This window comes from Erythrolamprus reginae, chromosome 2, assembly GCF_031021105.1.
Source record: "Erythrolamprus reginae isolate rEryReg1 chromosome 2, rEryReg1.hap1, whole genome shotgun sequence".
Classification (NCBI taxonomy): Eukaryota; Metazoa; Chordata; class Lepidosauria; order Squamata; family Dipsadidae; genus Erythrolamprus; species Erythrolamprus reginae.
Genome location: NC_091951.1, coordinates 181,916,597 through 181,940,127, shown reverse-complemented (window position 1 = coordinate 181,940,127; position 23,531 = coordinate 181,916,597). Strand labels below are relative to the sequence as shown.

The 23,531-nt window shown below is 42.8% G+C and overlaps 1 protein-coding gene across 4 annotated transcripts; it reads left to right on the top strand.

Annotated features, from left to right (window-relative positions):
* Positions 1-164: 164 nt before the first annotated feature.
* LOC139161486 (17-beta-hydroxysteroid dehydrogenase type 6-like) lies at positions 165-22,999 on the top strand. 4 transcript variants are annotated; one of them, XM_070740675.1, is made up of 5 exons: positions 165-398; positions 11,926-12,247; positions 14,192-14,450; positions 16,804-16,961; positions 21,412-22,999. In XM_070740675.1, exons 2-5 carry the CDS (start codon positions 11,935-11,937, stop codon positions 21,633-21,635), a joined length of 954 nt encoding a protein of 317 aa, XP_070596776.1. In that variant the 5' UTR covers positions 165-398; positions 11,926-11,934; the 3' UTR covers positions 21,636-22,999. The 4 variants fall into 4 exon arrangements, with proteins under 4 accessions (XP_070596776.1, XP_070596775.1, XP_070596777.1 ...); XM_070740674.1 differs by lacking the exon at positions 165-398 and adding an exon at positions 1,810-1,886; XM_070740676.1 differs by lacking the exon at positions 165-398 and adding an exon at positions 7,881-7,942.
* The last annotated feature ends 532 nt before the right edge of the window (positions 23,000-23,531 follow it).

The window sequence follows — 23,531 nt, the reverse complement described above, 5'->3', positions numbered from 1 at the left end:
TTTTTTGTTGAGGGAGATTAATATAATATCGTTCTCCAGATGTCTGAATAGGCATCTCTCCTGATGCAGCAAATTGTCTTTTATTTTTTCAAAATCAACAAATCATTCTGTTGTCAGAAACGCCTGCAAACATATACTGTCCGCCCCGCCTTGGGGCTGCCATTCGGTCGGAGGGAACTTCGTTGGGGAACCGCCCGGTTCGTGGCCAACCTCACTAAGATCCTGCAAAGACTGGAGACGCCCAGCTGGCTGGCTGCAGCTGTGAGATCTGTGCTTGAAGGGAGCAAAGACGGTGACTGGCAGGGAGGGTTATATCAATACAGGTACAAGCATTACATGGTGGTGGGAGTATCCAGTGATCGCTGCTGAGAAGATTGTCCTTCCTGTAAAGAGGTTTGGTGAGTGCCAGAAGTTGCAAAAGTGAAGTAACTTCGCGTGCAAATGCTTCTGTTGGAGTTTTGCTCCCTATGGCTTTTGGAACCTGACATATATATTGTTGCATTTTGGGTTTTAACCCGTTCGCCCTGAATCTTAACGGGGTGCACAGTGGCACAAAAAGGAATTTCCTGAAAAGCTTTGCGGGATTAAATAAAAGGGGGAGAAACCACAACAGCCTGATCGCAATTGCCACCTATGAATGAAATCTCTGTAGATGTAGACTTTGTACGAACAAGCATAATGAAACGGGGTTCGTTTATATAAAATAGGTCAGTGTTTCCCAATCTTGGCAACTTGAAGATATTTGGACTTCAACTCCCAGAATATTCTGGGAGTTGAAGTCCAAATATCTTCAACTTGCCAAGGTTGGGAAACACTGAAATAGGTCTTTTCTTTAAAAAAAAATCGGTTATATAAATGCATTAGAAATATCTATGCACTTGAATACTGTGTTGAATAACTACAGTATATATAGAATTGTAACTAATTACTGCTAAAATAATTTACCTTTATTTACTTTATTGTATTTTTTGTTGTTTAAAGTGGTTTTGTTTTTTCCTTTTGGCAATATAAAAGATTTTTTATCTTTACGGTTTGTTTGTTGTTTTTACTTTGCGGGTTGTCACGGTTTTAAAAGTCATTTTTAAAAACTGCCTTACTTGTAAGTCAACGTCCGGGCTTTCCAATCGTCTTGCGCTCGCTTTGGAATGCTTGAGGAAAACGTTTTGGCAAAATTCACCACAGAGGAAAGCAATACGGGGCGCGTGCATGTTATTTATTGTTATTTAGTTACATCCCGCCTTAGAAATACTGTAACTGAAGGGGGCGAACGCGTGTATATACTTTACAGTATAATATATTCGTAGTAATCAATGACAGGAAACAAAATTGGACATGTGTGTGTATATACACATACACACCCACCCACAACAAATCCACCGTTAAGTCGCTGGGGGCGTTTTCCCTGTGCCAGAGTGAACTGCCTACAGGTAATACCAGGTAAGGGCGGTTTATGGGCTCCGCCAGGGGACCCCCTGATTCTGCGCAGTCGCTGTGTTTGAGCTCTCCAGGTTTTTCCCGCTCGCCTCATGCTTTTTCCCTCCTCCGTTGAAAGAACGGAGGCGTCCGCTCGCTGGACGTCCGCGGAACGAGGAGGCTTTTGCCTTTATGCCTGTCCCCGTTTCGTCCCCAGCATATTTTTTTCCTTCTTCCGAAAAGAGACACTTTCCTCTGAGGGAGACTCGGTTCCAATTGGCTCGAGGCGAAGTTCAAGCCAAGGGAGGCGCTGTTGGCGGCCAATGCGGCGGCTCCACTGGCGCCGCCCGCCTTGTATACTTTGGGGGGGGGGGGGGTGAATGGTATAAGTGGGAAAAGAGGAGCTGAGGAAAGCGATCGCTGCCTCCGAGGATCTCCTAAAGCCGCGAAGGACGCGCTTAAATCAACTGCAGGTGGGTCGCACGGACCCTAGCTAGCAAACCCAGCTCGCCAGAAAGCAGGCCGTTTATTTATTTTACACTTTGGGGAGATGCAACCCCGTCGTAGATGGAGAATAGCCTGGGAGGGGGTTTCTATTTGCGAGGAGGAAAGTTGGCAAAGTGTGAATGCATGTATGTGTTTGTTTGTTTGTTTGTTTGTTTGTTTGTTTGTTTGTTTGTTTGTTTGTCAAAAAATATACAAGATAGGTATAAACATAAAGTAAATATAAATTAGGATAGCAGGATAGGGAGGGTAGGTAGAGTGGTGCGCTTATGCACGCCCCTAATAGACCTCTTGGAAACGGGAAGAGGTCAACTATAGACAACCTAAGGTTAAAGTTTTTGGGGTTTGGGGAAGAAACCACAGAGTCAGGCAGTGCATTCCAAGTGTTGATCACTCTATTGCCAAAGTCTTATTTTCTGCAGTCTAGTTTCCAGCTGTTACATTGAGTTTGTATCTATTGGATCTCTGTACTCCGCAAAGGCAGAGCTGCCTGCAAATGCTGTGACAGTGGTGCTCACACATGTCTGCCTAACATGTGGCAGAACGTTTCGTGCCTGTATAGGCCTTACCAGCCACCTGCAGACACATTGTGCACAGCCCAACCCATTAGATGTCAAGGTCCTCTTCGAACACAACGGATGAACATCACTGTATCTCTGTATTACTGGGATTTCTAACCACCACTCCAACCTATCTTAACTAGCTCTGGGATGGAAGGAGAACACATCAGGTGGTAACATATTTTGAACTTCGATCTAGAAAGGTAAAAGGGAAGCGGATAGTGAATGTGAAACTGGGGAGAGGACAGTTAATAGAAGGACAGGAGAGAGAAGAACGGATTGTCCGGTTTTGGGTCTCTTAAAAACCGCATGCCAAATGTTATTTTAATGAAGGTACACAATATTCCGAAAACTTATTTAGAGATAATTATTTGAGAAGCTTTGGCAAAATGTTTATCTTCAGATGCAGAGCAACAGATCTTGTAGTAGGTGATGAATTTATGGTACGATGTACATAGGTATTTTGGGGGGCTGTATTGCTGCAACATTGTAAATTGCTTTAGATGGGCTAGTTGAAACGTTGCCTTTAATACTTTGAATGTGTCACACACCCAAAAATGTGAATTTTAGAGGTGAGGAAGAGTGCACGTGCGTGCGCACATGCATATATTTTGTATCAAAATGTATAGGATCTCCCATCATAGAAGTAGTAACTGTGGGCAATAAATTTCCCATGGTGTTAGGAACTAAAGCTTCTATTCTGGCTTGGAACATATTTTTATAATCCAACCAATCAGGCGTTTACAATGAGGTTATTCCTCTGACCTTCCTGCCTTAAAGCTCTGTTGGGAGAATTGGTGCTAGACTTATGGTTGGTGGTCACCACAACATGAGGACCTGTATTAAAGGGTTGCAGCATTAGAAAGGTTGAGAACCACTACCTTAGAGCAACAGTTGCAGAAGAAGTACAGTGGTGCCTCAAGATACGAACCCCTCGTCTTACGAACAACCCGAGATACGAACCCGGGGTTCAGAAAATTTTTGCCTTTTCTTACGAACTTTTTTTGTCTTATGAACGCCAAACCCGAACTTCCGGGAGGCTGCTGGGAAGCCACACATCCTGGCTGTCACCTTTTAAAACAGCCGGGGGGCTTCCCAGCAGCCTCCCAATGCCGAACCCGGAAGTTTGGGTTTGGCATTCAGCTTCGGGAGGCTGCTGGGAAGCCCCCCGGCTGTTTTAAAAGGTGACAGCCAGGCTGCGCGGCTTCCCAGCAGCCTCCCGAACCCCAAACTTTTGCCGAACTTCCGGGTTCGGGGTTCGGGAGGCTGCTGGGAAGCCCCGCAGCCCGGCTATCACCTTTTAAAACAGCCGAGGGGCTTCCCAGCAGCCTCCTAACGCCGAACCCGGACGTTCGGGTTTGGTGTTCGGCGTTCGGGAGGCCACTGAGAAGCCCCCGGGCTGTTTTAAAAGGTGACAGCCGGGTGGCAGCGTTTTTTTGCGGGGGTTTTTTTGTTGTTGCACGGATTAATTGAGTTTACATTGTTTCCTATGGGAAACAATGTTTCGTCTTAGGAACCTTTTGTCTTACGAACCTCCCCCGGGAACCAATTAGGTTCGTAAGACGAGGTATGACTGTATATGTTAGATCTAGGGAAGCAGGGAAGTATAAGGCTGGCTGCCTTATACTATTCCCATTTTCATATTTAGCTGAATGTGGCTTTAGTGCTGTAAATGATTTGCTACTGAAGAAAAGAAAGCAACTGGATATCACTGAAGGAGGAGACTTGAGAATGAAGCTGACTAAATTGGAGCATAATATAAAATCTCTCTCCAATAGGCATCAAGCACAGGGATCTCACTAACCTAAGTAGATTAAAGCTCCAATCCTACAACATTTTTCCAGGAGTAAGCCCCATTGAAGACAATGGTACTTGCTTTTGAGTAGACATGCATAGGATTGCGTTATAAATATGATTTTGAGGTGAATTCAAAGTGTATTTTGAATTTGTTAGGTACCTTTATTTTAATATATATGGTAACTAACATGATCAAATTATTACAGAAGAAGCTTTCATTAAAATTATTTTATATTTATGCATTTCAGTTCTCCATTATATTTTGAAACTTTATTTGCTCTTTTTTCATATCCCTTCTTACTACTATTACTATGTACTTTAAATTCTTCAGTACTTATACTGTCTTTCGTCCTTTTTTTTTACTCTTTCATGGATGCCATGTTCTTTGGAACCTTGTCTAAACCAAGTTAGGCTTCCTTTATGTGTGTAGGAGTTCACTTTTTGAATAGTAAGAATTACTGTATATGTAATGGGGGACATCAGGATTTTAGAGATGGGGCATAGCCCCCCAAAAAAGTTGGGAACCACTGTTATAGACAGATGTAACTATAGTTTCAATTGGGAAAATATGATAATTTTGGAGCAGGACAAGACCAAAATGCCAGGGATTTTTTAGAAATTTGACACACTCACAGATCAACCATCAACAGATATATAGATACAGTCATACCTCGTCTTACGAACCTAATTAGTTCCAGGGGGAGGTTCGTAAGACGAAAGGTTAGTAAGACAAAACATTGTTTCCCATAGGAAACAATGTAAAGTCAATTAATCCGTGCAACCAAAAAAAACCCCACAAAAAAAAACGCTTCCGCCCGGCTGTCACCTTTTAAAACAGCCTGGGGGCTTCTCAGCGACCTCCCGAACGCCGAACGCCAAACCCGAACTTCCGGGTTCGGCGTTCGGGAGGCCGCCGAGAAGCCCCCAGGCTGTTTTAAAAGGTGACAGCCGGGCGGCGGGGCTTCCCAGCAGTCTCTGAACACCGAACGCCAAAGTTCGGGTTTGGCGTTCGGCTTCGGGAAGCTGCTGGGAAGCCGCCCGGCTGTTTTAAAAGGTCACAGCCGGGCTGGGGGGCTTCCCAACAACCTCCCGAACCCCGGACTTTTGCCGAACTTTCGGGTTCGGGTTCGGGAGGAACTTTTTTCGAGTTATGAACCGGCATTCGGAGACTGCTGGGAAGCCGTGCGGCTGTTTTAAAAGGTGACAGCTGGGCGGCGGGGCTTCCCAGCAGCCTCCCGAATGCCGGTTCGTAACTCGAAAAAAGTTCGTAAGAAGAGGCAAAAATTTTCTGAACCCCGGGTTCGGTTCGGGAGGTTGCTGGGAAGCCCCCCAGCCCGGCTGTCACCTTTTAAAACAGCCGGGCGGCTTCCCAGCAGCTTCCCGAAGCCGAACGCCAAACCCGAACTTCGGCGTTCGGAGACTGCTGGGAAGCCGCGCGGCTGTTTTAAAAGGTGACAGCCGGGCTGGGGGGCTTCCCAGCAACCTCCCGAACCGAACCCGGGGTTCAGAAAATTTTTGCCTCTTCTTACGAACTTTTTTCGAGTTACGAACCGGCGTTCGGGAGGCTGCTGGGAAGCCCCGCCGCCCAGCTGTCACCTTTTAAAACAACTGCACGGCTTCCCAGCAGTCTCCGAACGCCGGTTCATAACTCGAAAAAAGTTCATAAGAAGAGGCAAAAATTTTCTGAACCCCAGGTTCATATCACGAGTTGTTCGTAAGACGAGGGGTTCGTATCTTGAGGTACCACTGTATCAATAATATTGTAGAATATGCAAAAGAGACAATCAACCAGCTCCAAAGAGAAAAAGACTGCAGTACCTCTCCACCAGTAATTGGCAACCAAATCAGTGTAGATCAGTGGTTCTCAACCTTTCTAATGCCACGACCCCTTAATACAGTTTCACTTGTTGTGGTGACCCCCAACCATAAGTCTAGCACCAATTCTCCCAACAGAGCTTTAAGCTGATTGGCAGGAAGGTCAGAGGGAGACCCCCATTGTAAACGCCTGATTGGTCAGATTGTAAAAATATGTTCCAAGGCGCCAGAATAGAAGCTTCAGTTCCTAACACCTGGGAAATTTTTCCAGGGTCTTAGGCGACCCCTGTTAAATGGTTGTTCGACCCCCAAAGGGGTCCTGACCCCTAGGTTGAGAACCATTGGTATAGATTATCTCCAAGGTTAACTTCAGACCAACAGTCAAGTAAGCAATATTCCAGTCAAAAATCCACCAAAAAGCCATCAATAAAATAACCCAACCAAAGAATCTCTAAGACGGCCCCCACCCACACAGACAAGCAAGTCACCAGAATATAAACTGGCAGCAACACACTTCTCCCTAGCACTGATGATGTTACCTACTTAGGGTCTTGAAACGTTGGCAAGAAAACAAGCAAGCTCAGAGAGGATCCCTCAAAAGAGATCCAGTGTGTCCCGTCCCTCCTGGATTTTAGGAGAGGCATTAGGACCTGGGTGTGCCATCTAGTGCAGGAAGAAGATATGTTGTGAGTGGTTTGGAATTCAGCAGGCACATTTGTATATTATTCTGATACCAATTTCGTTTATATTGTATATTATATATTATATATATATTATATTACAGTGTTCCCTCAATTTTCGCGGGGGATGCGTTCCGAGACCACCCGCGAAAGTCGAATTTCCGCGAAGTAGAGATGCAGAAGTAAATACACTATTTTTGGCTATGAACAGTATCACAAGCTTTCCCTTAACACTTTAAATTCCTAAATTACAATTTCCCATCCCCTTAACAACCATTTAGATTATTACACACCATGTTTATTAAAGTTTATTTAAAAAAATGTTTTTTAAAGGCAGACGAAAGTTTGGCAATGACATATGACGTCATCGGGTTGGAAAAACCGTGGTATGGGAGGGGAAACGCAAAGTATTTTTTAATTAATACTTTTGAAAAACGGTGGTATAGACGTTCCGCGAAGTTCGAACCCGCAAAAATCGAGGGAACACTGTATATTGTTCATGAGTTTATTTTTGAAGGGGATTGCTTTTTATTTTATGCTAATCTTGACTATTAAGTCACCTAGAGCCTTCAGGGATAGGCAACATAAAAAGGTAAAGGTTCCCCTCGCACGTATGCGCTAGACATTCCCAACTCTAGGGGGCGGTGCTCATCTCTGTTTCAAAGCCGAAGAGCCAGCGCTGTCCGAAGACATCTCCTTAGTTATGTGGCCAGCATGACTAAACAGCAAAGGCGCACAGAACTCTGTTACTTTCCCAGCAAAGGTCCCTATTTTTCTTTTCTTTATTAATAAATTTTTATTTCGAATATATACATTTAAAAGGACATTTTCTCAATCGTTACATCTTTACATTCATCATCAAAGCAAGTGAAAGAGATAACCATAGACACAAGAAAAACAGACTGTACATAACCCACCCCTCCCCTGCTGTCTCGTTGACAGCTTAGTTTAAACTTATCAGTTTATCATACGGTGAATACTACCAGCAGATACTATTCGGACATAAGTTTAACCAGTTTTCAAACAACTTATGTTCTTCCATCCTCTTTTCCTACCTGTTCACAAATATAGTCAATTATTAATTAATCTATAATTATCAATTACAGATCTGTAGGTCAGTGGTTCAAATCTCACCACCGGCTCAAGGTTGACTCAGCCTTCCATCTTTCCGAGGTGGGTAAAATGAGGACCTGGATTGTGGGGGCAATATGCTGGCTCTGTTAAAAAGTGTTATTGCTAACATGTTGTAAGCCGCCCTGAATAAGGAGGAGGGCGGCATAAAAATCGAATAAATAAATAAATCACAAAATTCTTAAATAAATCTAATATTTTAAAACCCTTTAAAACTTATTCACAAGTCTACGGAGAGGGGCAACATACAAATCTAATAAATTATTATTATTTTTAATACAGCTTCCTCTTTTCTCCATTTTTTCAATCCATTCATAAAATTCTTTGCATATTTCATAATACAGTACTTTGAATCTTCTTGGTCTTTAAGCCCCATTGTCATCTTATTTGCTTCTCCACAATCAAGAATCTTTAATCAAGCTTCTTTCGGATGGTATTGTTTCCTGTTTCCAGTATTGTGCAATATTTATCCTTATTGCTGTTGTTATGTGTTGAATTAAAGGGTAATATGTTCTTCATTGGTTTTTCCAAAATGCCAAGTAAAAATATTTCCGGTTGCAATTCCAGCTTTTGCTGTATCATTTCTTCTATCCAAATTTGTGTTTTATGCCAGATTTTTTTTAATTTGGAGGCATGTCTACCACATGTGGAAATAGGTTCCGGTTTTATGACCACATCTTCAACAATTTGGTTTCAGGTTGGTCGGTCCCTATTTTTCTACTTGATTTTTTTTAAATGTGCTTTCGAATTGCTAGGTTGGTAGAAGCTGGGACAAGTAATGGGAGCTCACCTCATTATGCAGCAGTAGGGATTTGAGCCACTGAACCGCTGACCTTTCGATCGACAAGCTCAGTGTCTTACCCACTGAGCCACCACATCCCTGTATAGGCAGCATATAAATCAACAAAAAATAATATGGTGGTGATTGTGAAGAGGGAAGTGGAAAAGAGCATTTACATCAAAGGAGAGAAATTTTAAATTAAACCCATGGACATTCCCAGCAAGGTAGTTGAATTTCTAAGGTGAATGAGCACCCTCTCTAATGAAGTTTGTTTGGAAAACGGCCTCTGATCCTTCAAACACTGTCCAGTAAGTAGAGAAATGTGGGATAAATTTTTAGTGTTCATAATTTATTTATTTATTTATTTTATTTTATTTATTTATTGGATTTGTATGCTGCCCCTCTCCGTAGACTCGGGGCGGCTAACAACAGTGATAAAAAAACAGCATGTAACAATCCAATAATAAAACAACTTAAAAAACCCTTACTGTAAAACCAAACATACACACAAACATACCATGCATAAATTGTAGAGGCCTAGGGGGAAAGAATCTCAGTTCCCCCATGCCTGACGGCAGAGGTGGGTTTTAAGGAGCTTACGAAAGGCAAGGAGGGTGGGGGCAATTCTAATCTCTGGGGGGAGTTGGTTCCAGAGGGCCGGGGCCGCCACAGAGAAGGCTCTTCCCCTGGGCCCCGCCAAACGATATTGTTTAGTTGACAGGACCTGGAGAAAGCCCACTCTGGGACCTAACTGGTCGCTGGGATTCGTGCAGCAGAAGGCGGTCCCGGAGATAATCTGGTCCGGTGCCATGAAGGGCCTTATAGGTCATAACCAACACTTTGAATTGTGACCGGAAACTGATCGGCAACCAATGCAGACTGCGGAGTGTTGGTGTTACATGGGCATATTTGGGAAAGCCCATGATTGCTCTCGCAGCTGCATTCTGCACGATCTGAAGTTTCCGAACACTTTTCGAAGGTAGCCCCATGTAGAGAGCATTACAGTAGTCGAGCCTCGAGGTGATGAGGGCATGAGTGACTGTGAGTAGTGAGTCCCGATCCAGATAGGGCCGCAACTGGTGCACCAGGCGATTAGTTGTCTTCCCAACAAATCAAATGATCAAAGTCTGCTCCAAACGTCTTCTTTCTCTTGTGCTTCTCTCTCATCCAGATGAAGTTTGGATGGAAATGAGATGTTTCAATCCTTGTATATTTCTCCTTTTTCATTCAAAATTTCAAATTCAATACAAAAGAGTGAAGAAAGGAGTGCAAGCGACAATAACAAAAATATAAGAATAAAGAAACTTCTGATTACTATACAGATAGATACTATAAATTAATGTCCCTTTGATCTAGAATGAACTACAACAAACACTACTTCTGTCATAATCAACATACCTAACCACCAAAACCCAACGTTTAATTCTTATTTTCAGTTTCAATCAAAAAACCCAAAGGCAGTTTTGAATGGAAACGTTAAAAAGTGTTGTTTCTTTAATCAAAGCAGACAATTTTACCATGTCTGCTAACATCCTTGCATATTTCTTAATAAATTATATTTGAATTAAATATTACATTTAATTCAAATATAATGAATATCTCAGCATTTGGTCATACTTGGGCTAATCCCATAATCTCTTTCCAAGGCAATTGTATTATGAATTTTATTCACAGCTAGTTTATTTCTCAATATTTGTTTAGTAAACCTAAAACTTCTTGCTAAATTCAAATCCCCAACATTGTTTAATCCAGTCCTTGCTCCAGAGAACAGAAGGCAGGGCAGGGAATCCTGATTTTCTGCCTGTTACCCTGACATTAAGCCATAGTGCAAATGTACTCGCACACAAACATTCTTTTTTTGTTCCCTTTTGCCATGTTGTTAGGTTAGGTTAGGTTAGGTTTATTGGATTTATATGCCGCCCCTCTCCGCAAACTCGGGGCGGCTCACAACAATAATAAAAAACAGTACAGTACACAATACCAAATCCAATGCCCACCCATCCAGTTCCAATTGAAATTAATAATCTCATAAAAAACAGTATATATAAAAAACAGGCACACAGTCAATCAATCAACAGAACAACATGGGCAAGGGGGAGGTGTTTTAGTTCCCCCATGCCTGACGGCAAAGGTGGGTCTTAAGGAGTTTGCCTCCAGCCCTGTCTGCAAAGCGGTGAATGAGGTTTAAGTTGCCCAGAGCTGTCTTGTGTTAAGCTGTATTTTTCCCTTTATCCTGACACAATTTATTTATTTATTTATTTATTTTGTCCAATACACAATGAGGGTTTTAGTGGGTATATATCTATATACACATAGTAAAATACATGATGAAGGTTATAGAGGAGATAATCATAGTAAAATATATCTATGAAAGAATAGAAAAGAAGATATAATAATAGAACATATCAATGAAAGAATAGAAGAAGAGATATAGGAATAGAAGAAAGGTATAGGAGATATAGGAGAGCAATAGGACAGGGGACAGAAGGCACTCTAGTGCACTTGTACTCGCCCCTTACTGACCTCTTAGGAATCTGGATAGATCAACCGTAGATAATCTAAGGGTAAAGTGTTGGGGGTTTGGGGATGACACTATGGAGTCCGGTAATGAGTTCCACGCTTCGACAACTCGGTTACTGAAGTCATATTTTTTACAGTCAAGTTTGGAGCGGTTAATATTACGTTTAAATCTGTTGTGTGCTCTTGTGTTGTTGTGGTTGAAGCTGAAGTAGTCGCCGACAGGCAGGACGTTGCAGCATATGATCTTGTGGGCAATACTTAGATCTTGTTTAAGGCGTCTTAGTTCTAAACTTTCTAGGCCCAGGATTGAAAGTCTAGTCTCATAGGGTATTCTATTTCGAGTCTTAAGGTTTATAAAATCCACTCAACATTTCCTTGAAGGGTGATGCTAGGAATTGAGCCAGGAGATGGAAAATAGCAAAGCAGGTAAATTTTGTGTTGGTAAAATTTTGTATTGACTTAAGGAGTTAATGGCTGTACAGTACTTGTGTATGCAGATCAAGGGGATTGGGTACAGGAGTCCTCCATTTACAACTATTCATTTATTAATTATTCAATGTCATACTGGCGCTAAAAGTTTAGTTCAGCAATGGGAAAAGGCCTTTTATCTTCCCACCACCAAGAGCAACTAGCCAATGATACCCAAAGGGAAATTCTGAACCCTCCCAAGCTTGCGAGATGCATCTCTCCCTATTCATTCACCATGTGTGCTTCCTCCTGGTAGGATTCAGCAATGTGGCTCTACCTAGCCGTCCTGGTGGGACTTTACTTCCTTCGCCAATGGTACAGAGAGAGACAGACAGTGGAGAGACTGACAGATAAATATGTCTTCATTACCGGCTGTGATTCTGGCTTTGGGAACCAGCTTGCCAGGCAGTTGGACACTCGGGGTCTGCGGGTGTTGGCCGCTTGCCTCACGGAGAAGGGAGCACAGCAATTGGAGAAACTCACATCAGACCGGTTGAAAACCACTTTGCTGGATGTCACCAGCACTGAAAGTGTTGCAGCAGCCACCGAATGGGTGAAAACATGCGTAGGAGACAAAGGTAACCAACGCCTTCTATTTATATTAATGCTCCGCCCATACTTATTATATGTATGTAGATTGAGGGACTTGGATACAGGTAGTTCTCAACCCACAACCATTTATTTAGCAATTGTTCAAAATTACAACAGCACTGAAAAAGAAACTATTGGTCTTTGCACATAATGACCATTGTCGCAACTATATAATCACATGATCAAAATTTGGGTGACTGGCAATGGGAGTCTTTTTTTTCTCCCAGGTATCAAATTTTTATTTTTTTCCACCATAAAATAAAGCAATATATAATTACAAACACTAAAACATATATAAAACTTTTCTTTTCCATGTTAATCCTTCAATGAAGGCTCTTATCTCTCGTTACTCTTCTAGATAAAAAAAAATCTGTAAAATTCATACAACATTATCAATTATTAAACCCCTAACTATTTTTTTTTTACTCCACCTTACTGTAAAAACTTACATTGCATCAATATGAACATTAACAAAATCTCTTCTATCTAAATCTTAATCAGATATCCTAACATATAAGTAATAGAGATTCTAAATGAAAACCTTTCTTAGTACATCATTTACTCCATAATATAAAGTTCTATATATTTTGTTATGCCGGGCCCTTGGCAATTTGCCCCCGGTGAGTTTGGAATGAATTTCAAACACACACACACAGTCACAAAGAAATTAAAGCAAGTTTATCAAGCAATCTTGAAAACACAAGCTCTGAGGGGAGTCAATTTTCTCTCACCCGAAAAAGTCCTTGAATGCGGCAGCATGCCAAAACAAAAGAACGGATGAGACGACTGCAAATCTCCACAGCCACTTTTTCCAAAAAGACTTCAAGAGTTCTTTAACTATGAAGTGTCCAGAGTTCAGTAGTAATCCTTGAATAATACGAGCTGTAGCAATGTGCTTTCAGAAATCTCTTTCTCAAACGGATAAACGCCCACAGCCCACGCTTCCCAGTGTCTGTTTTTATCACCAACTCGTTAACATAATTACCCCTTGAACAGGTGTACTCACTTATCTTCTGAGATGCCTGCTCAGCTGTTCCCTTCGAGTCACAAGCCTGCGCACACGGGCATCCACAAGTGGGTCCTCCTCCGATTCTGATGACTCACTAATTGAAGCACTGACTGGTGGGCTGGCTGCACCCATCTCCCTGTTTCCTCTCCCCCACTGTCTGACCCTAGTTCTGAACCAACTTCACTGTCGGATTCTGCTGCAATAAAACAGGTCTCCGATAAACCGAGGATTCCCTTAAATCAACATCAAACTTCCCCACTGCAGGAGCTGGCCCAGAGCCAACCACAACATATTTAAACCAAATACATTAACTAAGAATTGTGCTAAATCATTGTTTAGTGCTACCACCATTTCTTATCTTTGCCATCTGGTTAACAATATTTAAATTCATTCTCTTATTTCAATTTTTCAATATTAGCTAATTAAGATACATACATATCTCTTAACTCTCTATCCAATTATAAAACCTCCCCCAAATCTCATAATAATCAGAATCTTGATTATTTTTAAATTTCAACGTCAATTTATTCATCTTTATGACAGTTTGTAGTGCCTCAGTATCACATGATTGCCATTTGTAAAAAGCTTCCAATAAGCAAAAGACAATGGAGGATGCCTAGATCAGAGGTGTCAAGGCAGCATCACGTGACGCATATGGACTTTCCCCCCTTCGCTAAATTGGGCATGGGTGTGGCCAGCATGTGACACCTCCAGCCTGTGGGCTGGGAGTTTGACAGCCCTGGCCTAGACTGTTATTTTTTTCCTAATCCCTTTATGTTTTGGGAAAATGGGCCATTTTGGTTGTGAGAATGAATATATTTCACGTAACCCTTAAAGCAGAAGTAATGCTCCAGTACTGAACATAAGTTGGGATCTAGAATGACAGGGACATCATGACTGTGTGTTCTTTCTCCTTATTCAGGGCTCTGGGGCTTGGTAAACAATGCAGGTAAAGCTATACCCATAGGTATCAATGAATGGCTGACGAAGGAGGAATTCGCCAAACTGCTAGATGTCAACTTGCTTGGGCTGATTGACGTGACGTTGCAGATGTTGCCCCTAGTGAGGAGAGCCAGAGGGAGAGTGGTCAATGTAAGCAGCGTGATGGGAAGATTAGCATGCTTTGGAGGAGGGTATTGCATATCCAAGTATGGTGTGGAAGCCTTCTCAGACATTTTGAGGTAAGCTTTCACTTCCTTTTTTGACTAATTGAAATGGATGGACCTCTCTTCAGCTCCATTTGAAAGAAGTACCGTATTTTGCAGTATAAGACGCACCTTAGTTTGGGGGGAGAAAAATAAGGAAAAAAATATACCTACCAGGTATTCATCTGGATAGCGTCCTTATTCTGGTCAGCTTCAGCACATTATTTTATCCCTTGGTTAGGGCTGAAAAAAAATCTTCGGAGGGAGTAGCAATGAAAACAAAGCCTACTTAGACTTAGGCTGGAACAAAACTTCTTTGGAGTAGCAAAATAAATTCCTGCAAGGCAGGAAGATCGTTAGCACCTCGTTAGGGTTGAGGGGGAAAAGGCTTCAAAAAAAGCTACATTCAGAGTATAAGATGGACCCAAATTTTCAGCCTCTTTTAGGAGGGGGAATAGGTGCTCCTTATACTCCAAAAACATGGTAGATGTACAGATTATGATAGTCTGAGCTATAATGATTTCTGCAAAATATGGTTGCGTCCCAAAGAGCTAAACATATACTTAACTTTGCTTGAGATAAAAGTAGTACTGGAAGAACAATCTTTTGGTAGGTGGGCAATACCTAAGTAGTTATAGCAATGGCACTTAGACTTAACATACCACTTCACAGCCCTCTCTAAGCAGTTTACAATAGTAAATAAGAACAATTTACAAATAAATGGAGGAATAGGGGAAATAGGAATGAACAATTTGTCTAAGCATAGCTGAGCGCTCAACACTGGAATAGTATGCTGTCCAAATAGTAGTAAATGGGACTAGTAGAAAAATTAGGTGTGTTTTTAACTTTATTTATTGTAAAGCTAATTAAAATGAAATATGAAAAATAAAGACTATTTGAGCATGCCTTTAGAATTTTTGCCAGTTATATCAAAATTATAATTTAGCACTTGATTTGGGAAACTTCCTAGGATCACAGTTAAGAGTTTCATAGGGCCTTACCTTTTACACTTCTGCCCTAAACCATGCTGTGGTTTACTGAATAAGCTATAATTTAACATGCTAAAATAATTTAGAAAATTATTGTAAACAGAAATACCGTATTTTATGGAGTATAAAATGCCCTTTTTTCCTCCCTAAAAGAGGCTGATAATTAGGGTGCATTTATACTTTGAATGTAGCCCTTTTCTTTCTTTCTTTTTTCCAGCCCTAATGATCTTCCCAGCTCTTATCTTGCAGGCTCTTTCATTGCTTCTCTCTGCGAAGAATGTTTTCCAAACCCTATCTTTGCAGGTTTTTTTTTCATTGCTTTACTTTCTCCGAATGTTTCTTTCAAGCCCTAACCAGGTGCTAATAATGTTCCCAGCTCTTACCCACTTGTTTTCCAAGCCCTAAGTCTTTGCAGGGTTTTTTACATTGCTATACTTGCTCCGAATGTTTCTTTCCAGGTGCTAATGCTGTTCCCAGCTCTTACTGGCTTGCAAGCTCTTTCATTGTTACTCTCTCTGAATAAAGTTTTTTTAAAGCCCTAACCAGGGGATAAAATAATGTGCTGAAGCTGACCAGACTAAGGACCCTAGCCAGATAAATACCTGGTAAACCGATTCTTTTCCCTATTTTCCTCCCCAAAAACTAAGGTGCATCTTATACCCCAAAAGATACGGTAGCTTAATTCATGGAGCATGGAGTCTTCGGAGAGGGGCGGCATACAAATCTAATAAATAATAATAATAATCATGTTTTCAATATGAAAAATGCTGACTGTATTTTGTCACATGATCATTCCAAGAAGCATCAGTGAATGAAAGGAGAAACTGCAAAGAGGTGTTGCTATAAATCTGGATGCCATTCCTTAATTGTTCCATATGTATTTTTGAAAGGATATGCATTTGCTGTTCATTCTGGGAAAAGTTACTTTGGACTCTTTATTTTTTTTTCATCCTTATATATGTCTGCCATACACAGAAAATCCTTTATAGCCTTGGAACGTAGCCTGAAATAATTAAGTAAATAGATATCTTACTCTGTCAAACAAATGTATGTTTAAACATACATATAGACACAAAATTAATACCAACATGACATAATATTTTAACTAAAGAGAAAAAGAAAAAAAACATAGAAATGTTTGTTGTAAAATAATCAATTTCCCCCAATTTTACCAATTTGTTTGATAGTTCTTTTCCCTTCCACCTTATTGGGAAAAAAAAGGAAGTTGAGCAAAAAATACAATTGTGCTGCAGATTTATTCTATGTTCGGTAATGAGTCTTTGGCTATTTCCTCATACGCAAAAAGTCTACATTTGGAATTTAGCATTTAAAAGAAATTTTTGGAGATTTATATATTTTTCGTTCTGCATTTCCTTATTCTTCCTTTTCATTCTATTTAGGCGTGAAATTTCTTCATTTGGAATGAAGGTCAGCATTGTTGAGCCTGGTGCTTTCAGTACAAACATTCTTCAAACTACATTGGACAGCTTCCAAATTTCATGGAACAAAGCACATTCTGAAACTAGAGAAGTCTATGGACAGTTATACTTTGATAACTGTGAGTTGAAATTTGGGCAACTGGGCTGTAGATTGCATCTATATTTCGTTGTGGGTGGACGTACCAAAAATGCAAAACCCACAAAACCATGGAAGACTTGAAAAATATCTGTTCCATAAAACTAGTTTAAAAGCTCATTATCTGTCTTAAATGAGAAAACAAGATAGTAATGTGGAACTTGACTCCACACTGATAATTATGACAGATCCAAGCCCAGAGATGACCGGGCAAAATCTGAATTCCCTCATTTATTCACTTACACCTAATGGACAGAATCTTGCCAATTTAAAATTTCAGTGATACCTCTACTTAAGAACTTAATTCATTCTGTGACCAGGTTCTTAAGTAGAAAAGTTATTAAGTAGAAGCAATTTTTCCTATAGGATTCAATGTAAAAGCAAATAATGCATGCAAACCCATTAGGAAAGAAATAAAAGCTTGGAATTTGGGTGGGAGGAGGAGGAGGAAGAAGTGGAGGAGGACAGTCGCTGCCAAAGGAAGAAGGTAAGGTGAGGGGAATCAAAAAAATTCAAAACTTTAAGGCTTTAAAAAAAAAGAGGGACTCTGAGGCAGCGAGAAGAAGCACGCGCCTCCCATACCTCTGGCACAAGGCAGCCTCCCATACACTGCGCCAGAGAAAAACCCAGGCAGTTATTTGACCAAAAGGCGGAGGCTGCTGCTACCTGCTGCCTCTTTCTTCCCATGCTAAAGGGCTCCCCTCTCCTTTCGCTCGCTCGCTTTGTATCTGGCACTTTCCTTCACTGTGGTGACTCCTTGGTTTGGCTGAAGCCAACTTGGTCTGGCTGGGGCAAAGTGCCCCCTTTTGCCTTTCCACGCCCAGATGGTCCGGGAGGCACCCTCACACTGGGTGTATGGGAGGCAGTGCGAGGGAATCATCAAGCGAAGTGGTTTATTCCCTCTCCAAGCGCCCAAAGAAAGGAAAACGCTCCGTTCGCTCTGGGCTGCTAAAGCCTCCTTAAGCGCCACCAAAAGGCTCCTCTGGCAGCCCAGAAAAGCCTGAAATGGCCAGGATTAAAGGGGGAATGGCAGGAAACTGGCCAGGCCTTCATGACTCTCTCAGATTTCCTGGGAAATTTTTCCGGGCTCGAGTTCTTAAGTAGAAAATGGTTCTTAAGAAGAGGCAAAAAAATCTTGAACACCCGGTTCTTATCTAGAAAATTTCTTAAGTAGAGGCATTCTTAAGTAGAAGTACCATTGTATAAACTTCTAACTTGGGTCCCCAACACCTGGCCTGCAGCCCATTCGGAAGTGAGCCATGTGAGCAGCAAGCAAGTGTGTGCATTCATACAACTCCACTTGCGTGAGCAGAAAAACCCCTCTCCCCAGGTGGCCCACCTGTGGCCCATTCAGAATCCGGCTGCAGGAGTGAAGGGCAATTGCGCACATGCAGAAGCTCCATTTGCCCAAGTGTGCAGGCTACCAAAGGTTGGGGGCCACAGTTACCATCGACTACCACCTTTCCCCAAAAATATGACCGCCGAAAGTAAGTCCTAGCTTGATTTTTACACATACCCAATATAAGCCCTGCCCCCTCCCATAAGTTAAGATCCCACCCACTCCAGAGTGCATGGAGTGAGGCGAGGCACACAGGTAAAAATTAAGCTAGGGTGGGGATGCGGGGTTTGGAGCTGCCCTACTTACCAGGCCTCACACACCCCGACACCTGCCTTTCCTTTCCATCGCACTTCTTTTGCAGCCATTTGTGTGCGTTGCCTCCAACCTCTGTTTCGTTGTCAAGGGATCAAGATTGATGCACACGTCATCCCTGGCCCTCATTTCACCATCAGTCGCCCTTCAGGAAAGGCCTCTGGTAGTGAAACAGAGGCCGGGGGCACCGAGTGCATTAATCTGGGCCTTGGCTGCAGAGGCCTTTTCAGAAGCCCTCTGGTGGTGAAAAGAAGCCAGGGGGGTACCACACACGTCAATCTGGAGCCCATTTCTCAGTTGCAGAGACTTTTCCTGAAGGCCTCTGACAGCAAAACAGAGGCTGAGGACGACTTGCACAAGTGGTGACAAACAATTGCAGATGTGGGCTGTTGCTGTCCGGGGCTGTTGATGCAAGGCGAATTAGTGGAAGACACACACACCCCTGAAAATAAGACATGGTGCCTTTTTTGGTGGCAAAACATATACAGTGGTACCTCATCTTACGAACGCCTCTTCTAACGAACATTTCAAGATACGAACCCGGTGTTTAAGATTTTTTTGCCTCTTCTTCCGAACTATTTTACAAACCCAAGCAGCTGCTGCTGGGATGAAGGGGTTTCTTTTTTCCCCCTTTTTTGAAGAAAGAAAAGGGAGGGGCAGCTTGGAGGAGTAAGGATTTTGCATGCTTGCAAAGGCACTGAAACGGTGTCTTTTGAAGAAAGAAAAGGGAGGGGCAGCTTGGAGGAGTAAAGATTTTGCCACCCGGGTTCGTTTGGCTTCGGGACATGCCGGCGGCGACGTTTTAAAACAGCCGCGCGGTTTACCAACTGAGTCCCGAAGTTCGCCTTTGACTTCGGGACTCAGTTGGTAAACCGCGCGGCTGTTTTAAAACGTCGCCGCCGGCATGTCCCGAAGCCAAACGAACCCGAGTGGCCGGGCAAGCAGTGAGCCCGCCCTTCGCCCGGCCACCTGCCGTTCGTTCGCCGGGTTGGGGGTCCGGGGGGTGCTGGCAAGCCCCCCCATGCCGGCGGCGACGTTTTAAAACAGCCGCGCGGCTTCCCAATGCGTCCCGAAGACAAACGCGGAAGTTCGCCTTTGACGTTTGTCTTCGGGACTCAGTTGGCAAGCCGCGCGGCTGTTTTAAAACGTCGCCGCCGGCATGGGGAGCTTCCTAGCAGCCCCCCAAACCCGGGTTGGGGGTCCGGGGGGTGCTGGCAAGCCCCCCATGCCGGCGGCGACGTTTTAAAACAGCCGCGCGGCCCCCAATCTTCGGCTCCTCGCTAGCGCTGCGGAAGTAAAAACACCATCTGCGCATGCGCAGATGGTGTTTTTACTTCCACAGCGCTACTTTGCTAAAACCCGATCATTGCTAGGGGTCCTGGAACGGAACCCTCGCAATGATCGGGGGATCACTGTACAAATCTAATATTAAAAAAGTATATATAAAACCCCAACAATTTAAACCATACAACACATGCATACCAAACATAAAATATAAAAGCCTGGGGGAGGTGTCTCAGTTCCCCCATGCCTGGCAATATAGGTGGGTCTTGAGTAATTTGCGAAAGACAAGGAGGGTGGGGGCCATTGTAATCTCTGGGGGAAGTTGATTCCAGAGGGCCAGGGCCGCCACAGACAAGGCTCTTCCCCTGGGGCCCGGCAAACGACATTGTTTTGTCGACGGGACCCGGAGAAGGCCAACTCTGTGGGACCTAATCGGCTGCTGGGATTCGTGCGGTAGAAGGCGGTTCCGGAGGTATTCTGGTATTCTGGTCCACTGCCATGTAAGGCTTTAAAGGTCATTACCAACACTTTGAATTATGACCGGAAACTGATCGGCAGCCAGTACAGGCCACAGAGTGTTGTAGAAACATGGGCGAATCTAGGAAGCCCCACTATAGCTCTCGCGGCCGCATTCTGCACGATCTGAAGTTTCCGAATAAGATGCAAGTCTCTTAATCTGGCCTGTTTCCAGGAAAGCTATGTGTTGCCCAAATTCTCTCCCACTACTCTTTGAAGTACACATTCCCGTCACAACATGTGTGATAGTGATTTATTGCAGTCTTTTACAACTCAGCCGTTGTCCCCATCTGTCCAGCCAGAACTTTTTTCTTGAGTACCATAATTTTCAGAAGACCCACCGGAAGACGCACCTGCATGTTAGAGGTGGAAAACAAGGGGAAAAGTATTCTGAACCAAATGGTGTAGTAATATATTATTTAATAAAATACCAGTGTAGCAGAATACTTTTTACAAACTTCAAACTTGACAGCTTCAAGACTTGTGGACTTCAACTCCCAGAATTCCTCCTCCAGTCATGCTAGATGGGGTAATTAGAAGGCAAAAACAACCCCATTTTTGCCAAAAATAGGCTTTTTCACCTGTTTTTCTCTCAAGAGCTGTCTGCAGGCTCTTCAGACCCTTTCCCCAGGGTAAAAAATGCCCCTTGTTTTGCAAAAAAAAATGTCATTTTTGCCATTCCTCAGCACCCAAGAGCTCTCTGCAGGTGGGTGATGGGACCTTGGGACAGCAAAAAATGGTTGCATTCAGGGTTTAAGACGCACCAACATTTCCACCCTCTTTTAGAAGGGGTAAAGGTGTGTCTTATACTCTGAAAAATACGGTAATTACATGGGGGGACAGTGGAAATGGCACCAGATCAAGGAATATTTGGTTAGAGTCTGGCTCTCAAGGAACAGTTGGTTCCTTGAATTATCAAAACGGTCAAGTGGCTAGTAAGTTATTGTAGAATTTATTCTGTCTTTTTTTTTTCTTCGCACAGATTTGAAGTCCTTACAAAACCTCATGAAAAGCAGCAACAGTAACCTCTTCTTGGTCACAGACTGCATGGAACATGCCCTGACCTCCCGCTACCCTCGTACTCGCTACAGTGGGGGCTTGGATGCCAAATTCTTCTACCTTCCAGTGTCTTACATGCCCAGCTGGGTAGCAGACTTCATAGTGACCTACACTTGGCCAAAACCAGCACAAGCACTGTCAGCATGAACCTACAAACCATAGTATCCTGTAAATGGCTTAATAGCCTAATACAAGTGGTCCTCGACTAGCAATAGTTCATTTAGTGACTGTTTGAATTTACAATGGCACTGGAAAAAAGTGACTTATGGCCATTTTTTCCCCAAATTAACAACATTCCCACGGTCACGTGATCAAAATTCAGATGCTTGGCAGCTGGCTCACATTTGTGGTGGTCACAGTGTGATTCCCTTTTGCAGGCTTCTGACAAAGTCAATGGGGAAGCCAGACACCCTTAACAATCAATGTTACTAACTTAACAATTGCAGTGATTCACTTAATAACTGTGGCAAGGCAGGTCATAAAATTGGAGGGGGGGGGAATCACTTATTGACTGTTTTGCTTAGCAATGGAAAAATATTAGAATAGAGCTGGAAGGGACCTTGGAAGTCTTCTAGTCCAGCCCTCCTATGCCAGTGATGGTGGACCTTTTTTGGTTCGCGTGCCAAAAGGGAGTGCGTGGGCGTGCTAGCATATGTTCACATGCCCTTCCCTCCTCCCCACCCATGCACACCACCACCACCATCCCCGCACTGCCCCCCACGCATGGGCACAGGCTTTTCTGAAGCTCCAGAGACGGAGGTGGAAAAAAAATCACCCAACAGACAAACCAGAAGTTCAGAAAAACGCACTTCCGGTTTGCCCATTGTGCTGTTTTTTGCACTTCGGGGCTTCAGGAAGCTTCCCTGAATCCTCCGGACTGCAAAAAACAGCACAACAGCAAACCGGAAGTGCGTTTTTCCCAACTTCCAATTTGTCCATTGGGTGATTATTATTATTATTATTATTTTGCCTCTGGGGCTTCAGGGAAGCTTTCCTGAAGAGTCTGGAGGGCTAAATGACCTTTCCCAAGGCCGACAATCCTGGGGCTGACAGGGTAACACCTCACGTGCCCTCCAATATGGCTCCCCGTGCCACCTGTGGCAGGTGTGCCATAGGTTCACCATCATGGCCCTATACCATTTCAATGTTGGGTTCAATTGAGGTCTTAGGTTAAGGACTACAATGCAGAATCATTGATATGTAGAAAGAGAGACAGTAATATTTCACCAGCTCTGAACTGTTGGGTCATATAGCTTAAGCTGTCTTGCAACACTAATTGATCTGAGTGGCTCTTCTAGGAATAGTAACAGAAGGTACACTTTGTGCTGCTGTATGTCCTGGCCTAGAAAGGCTTATGAATTATACAGAATCCTAGCAAGGATTTCTAGAAAAAGTAAGCCACCAAACATTTCCGATGACATTTTTGATCAGTGCTATTGTTTGCAAAAATGAATTTAAAGAAAGCTTGGAAAAATATTTTCTGGAATAAAATTATATTTGAAATGATAAAATTGAATGGTGCTTTGCACGATACCTTTTAGTCCTACCTAGTAGGACTGGCAGCAGAATTTCCATACTGTAGGGGATAAGAATTGGATTTCATCTTGGGATCTTTTTCAGACAACATTGTCCAACAAAGCTGGATCCAACAACCATCATCCCCTGTCCATCGGGTGGGCCAATAGGATGCATTGTCTAATTCATCTAGAAGACTCCAGTTAGAAAAGGCTGAACTAGGGAGCTGTTGATGGATTAATTTACACATAGGTGAATGAGATAAGAACATTAGATGAGATCAGTATAAGTATAAATGCTTTTACAGCAATGGTCCCCATCAACACAAATGTTTTACAGTTCAAAGTTTAAATACAAATAGTCCTCAACTTACAACTTTGGTTGGAACTGGAACTTCCTGCCAGCATTCTAAATAACATCAGAGAAATAAATCAGAGTCCAAATCTTGGCATTCTTCCAAGTTCCAATTTATTGAGAGCCATGTTGGTTACAAACCGTAGTCAACCCGATACTAACTTTTCCTACAGT

Bases quoted from the DNA above. Each gene is read 5' to 3' on its own strand.
- LOC139161486 (XM_070740673.1), top strand. From the start codon at position 8,568: ATGACCACATCTTCAACAATTTGGTTTCAG. The intron at 8,598-11,925 runs GTTGGTCGGTCC...TCCTCCTGGTAG, and splicing joins CTTCAACAATTTGGTTTCAG to GATTCAGCAATGTGGCTCTA. The intron at 16,962-21,411 runs GTGAGTTGAAAT...TTCTTCGCACAG, and splicing joins ACAGTTATACTTTGATAACT to ATTTGAAGTCCTTACAAAAC.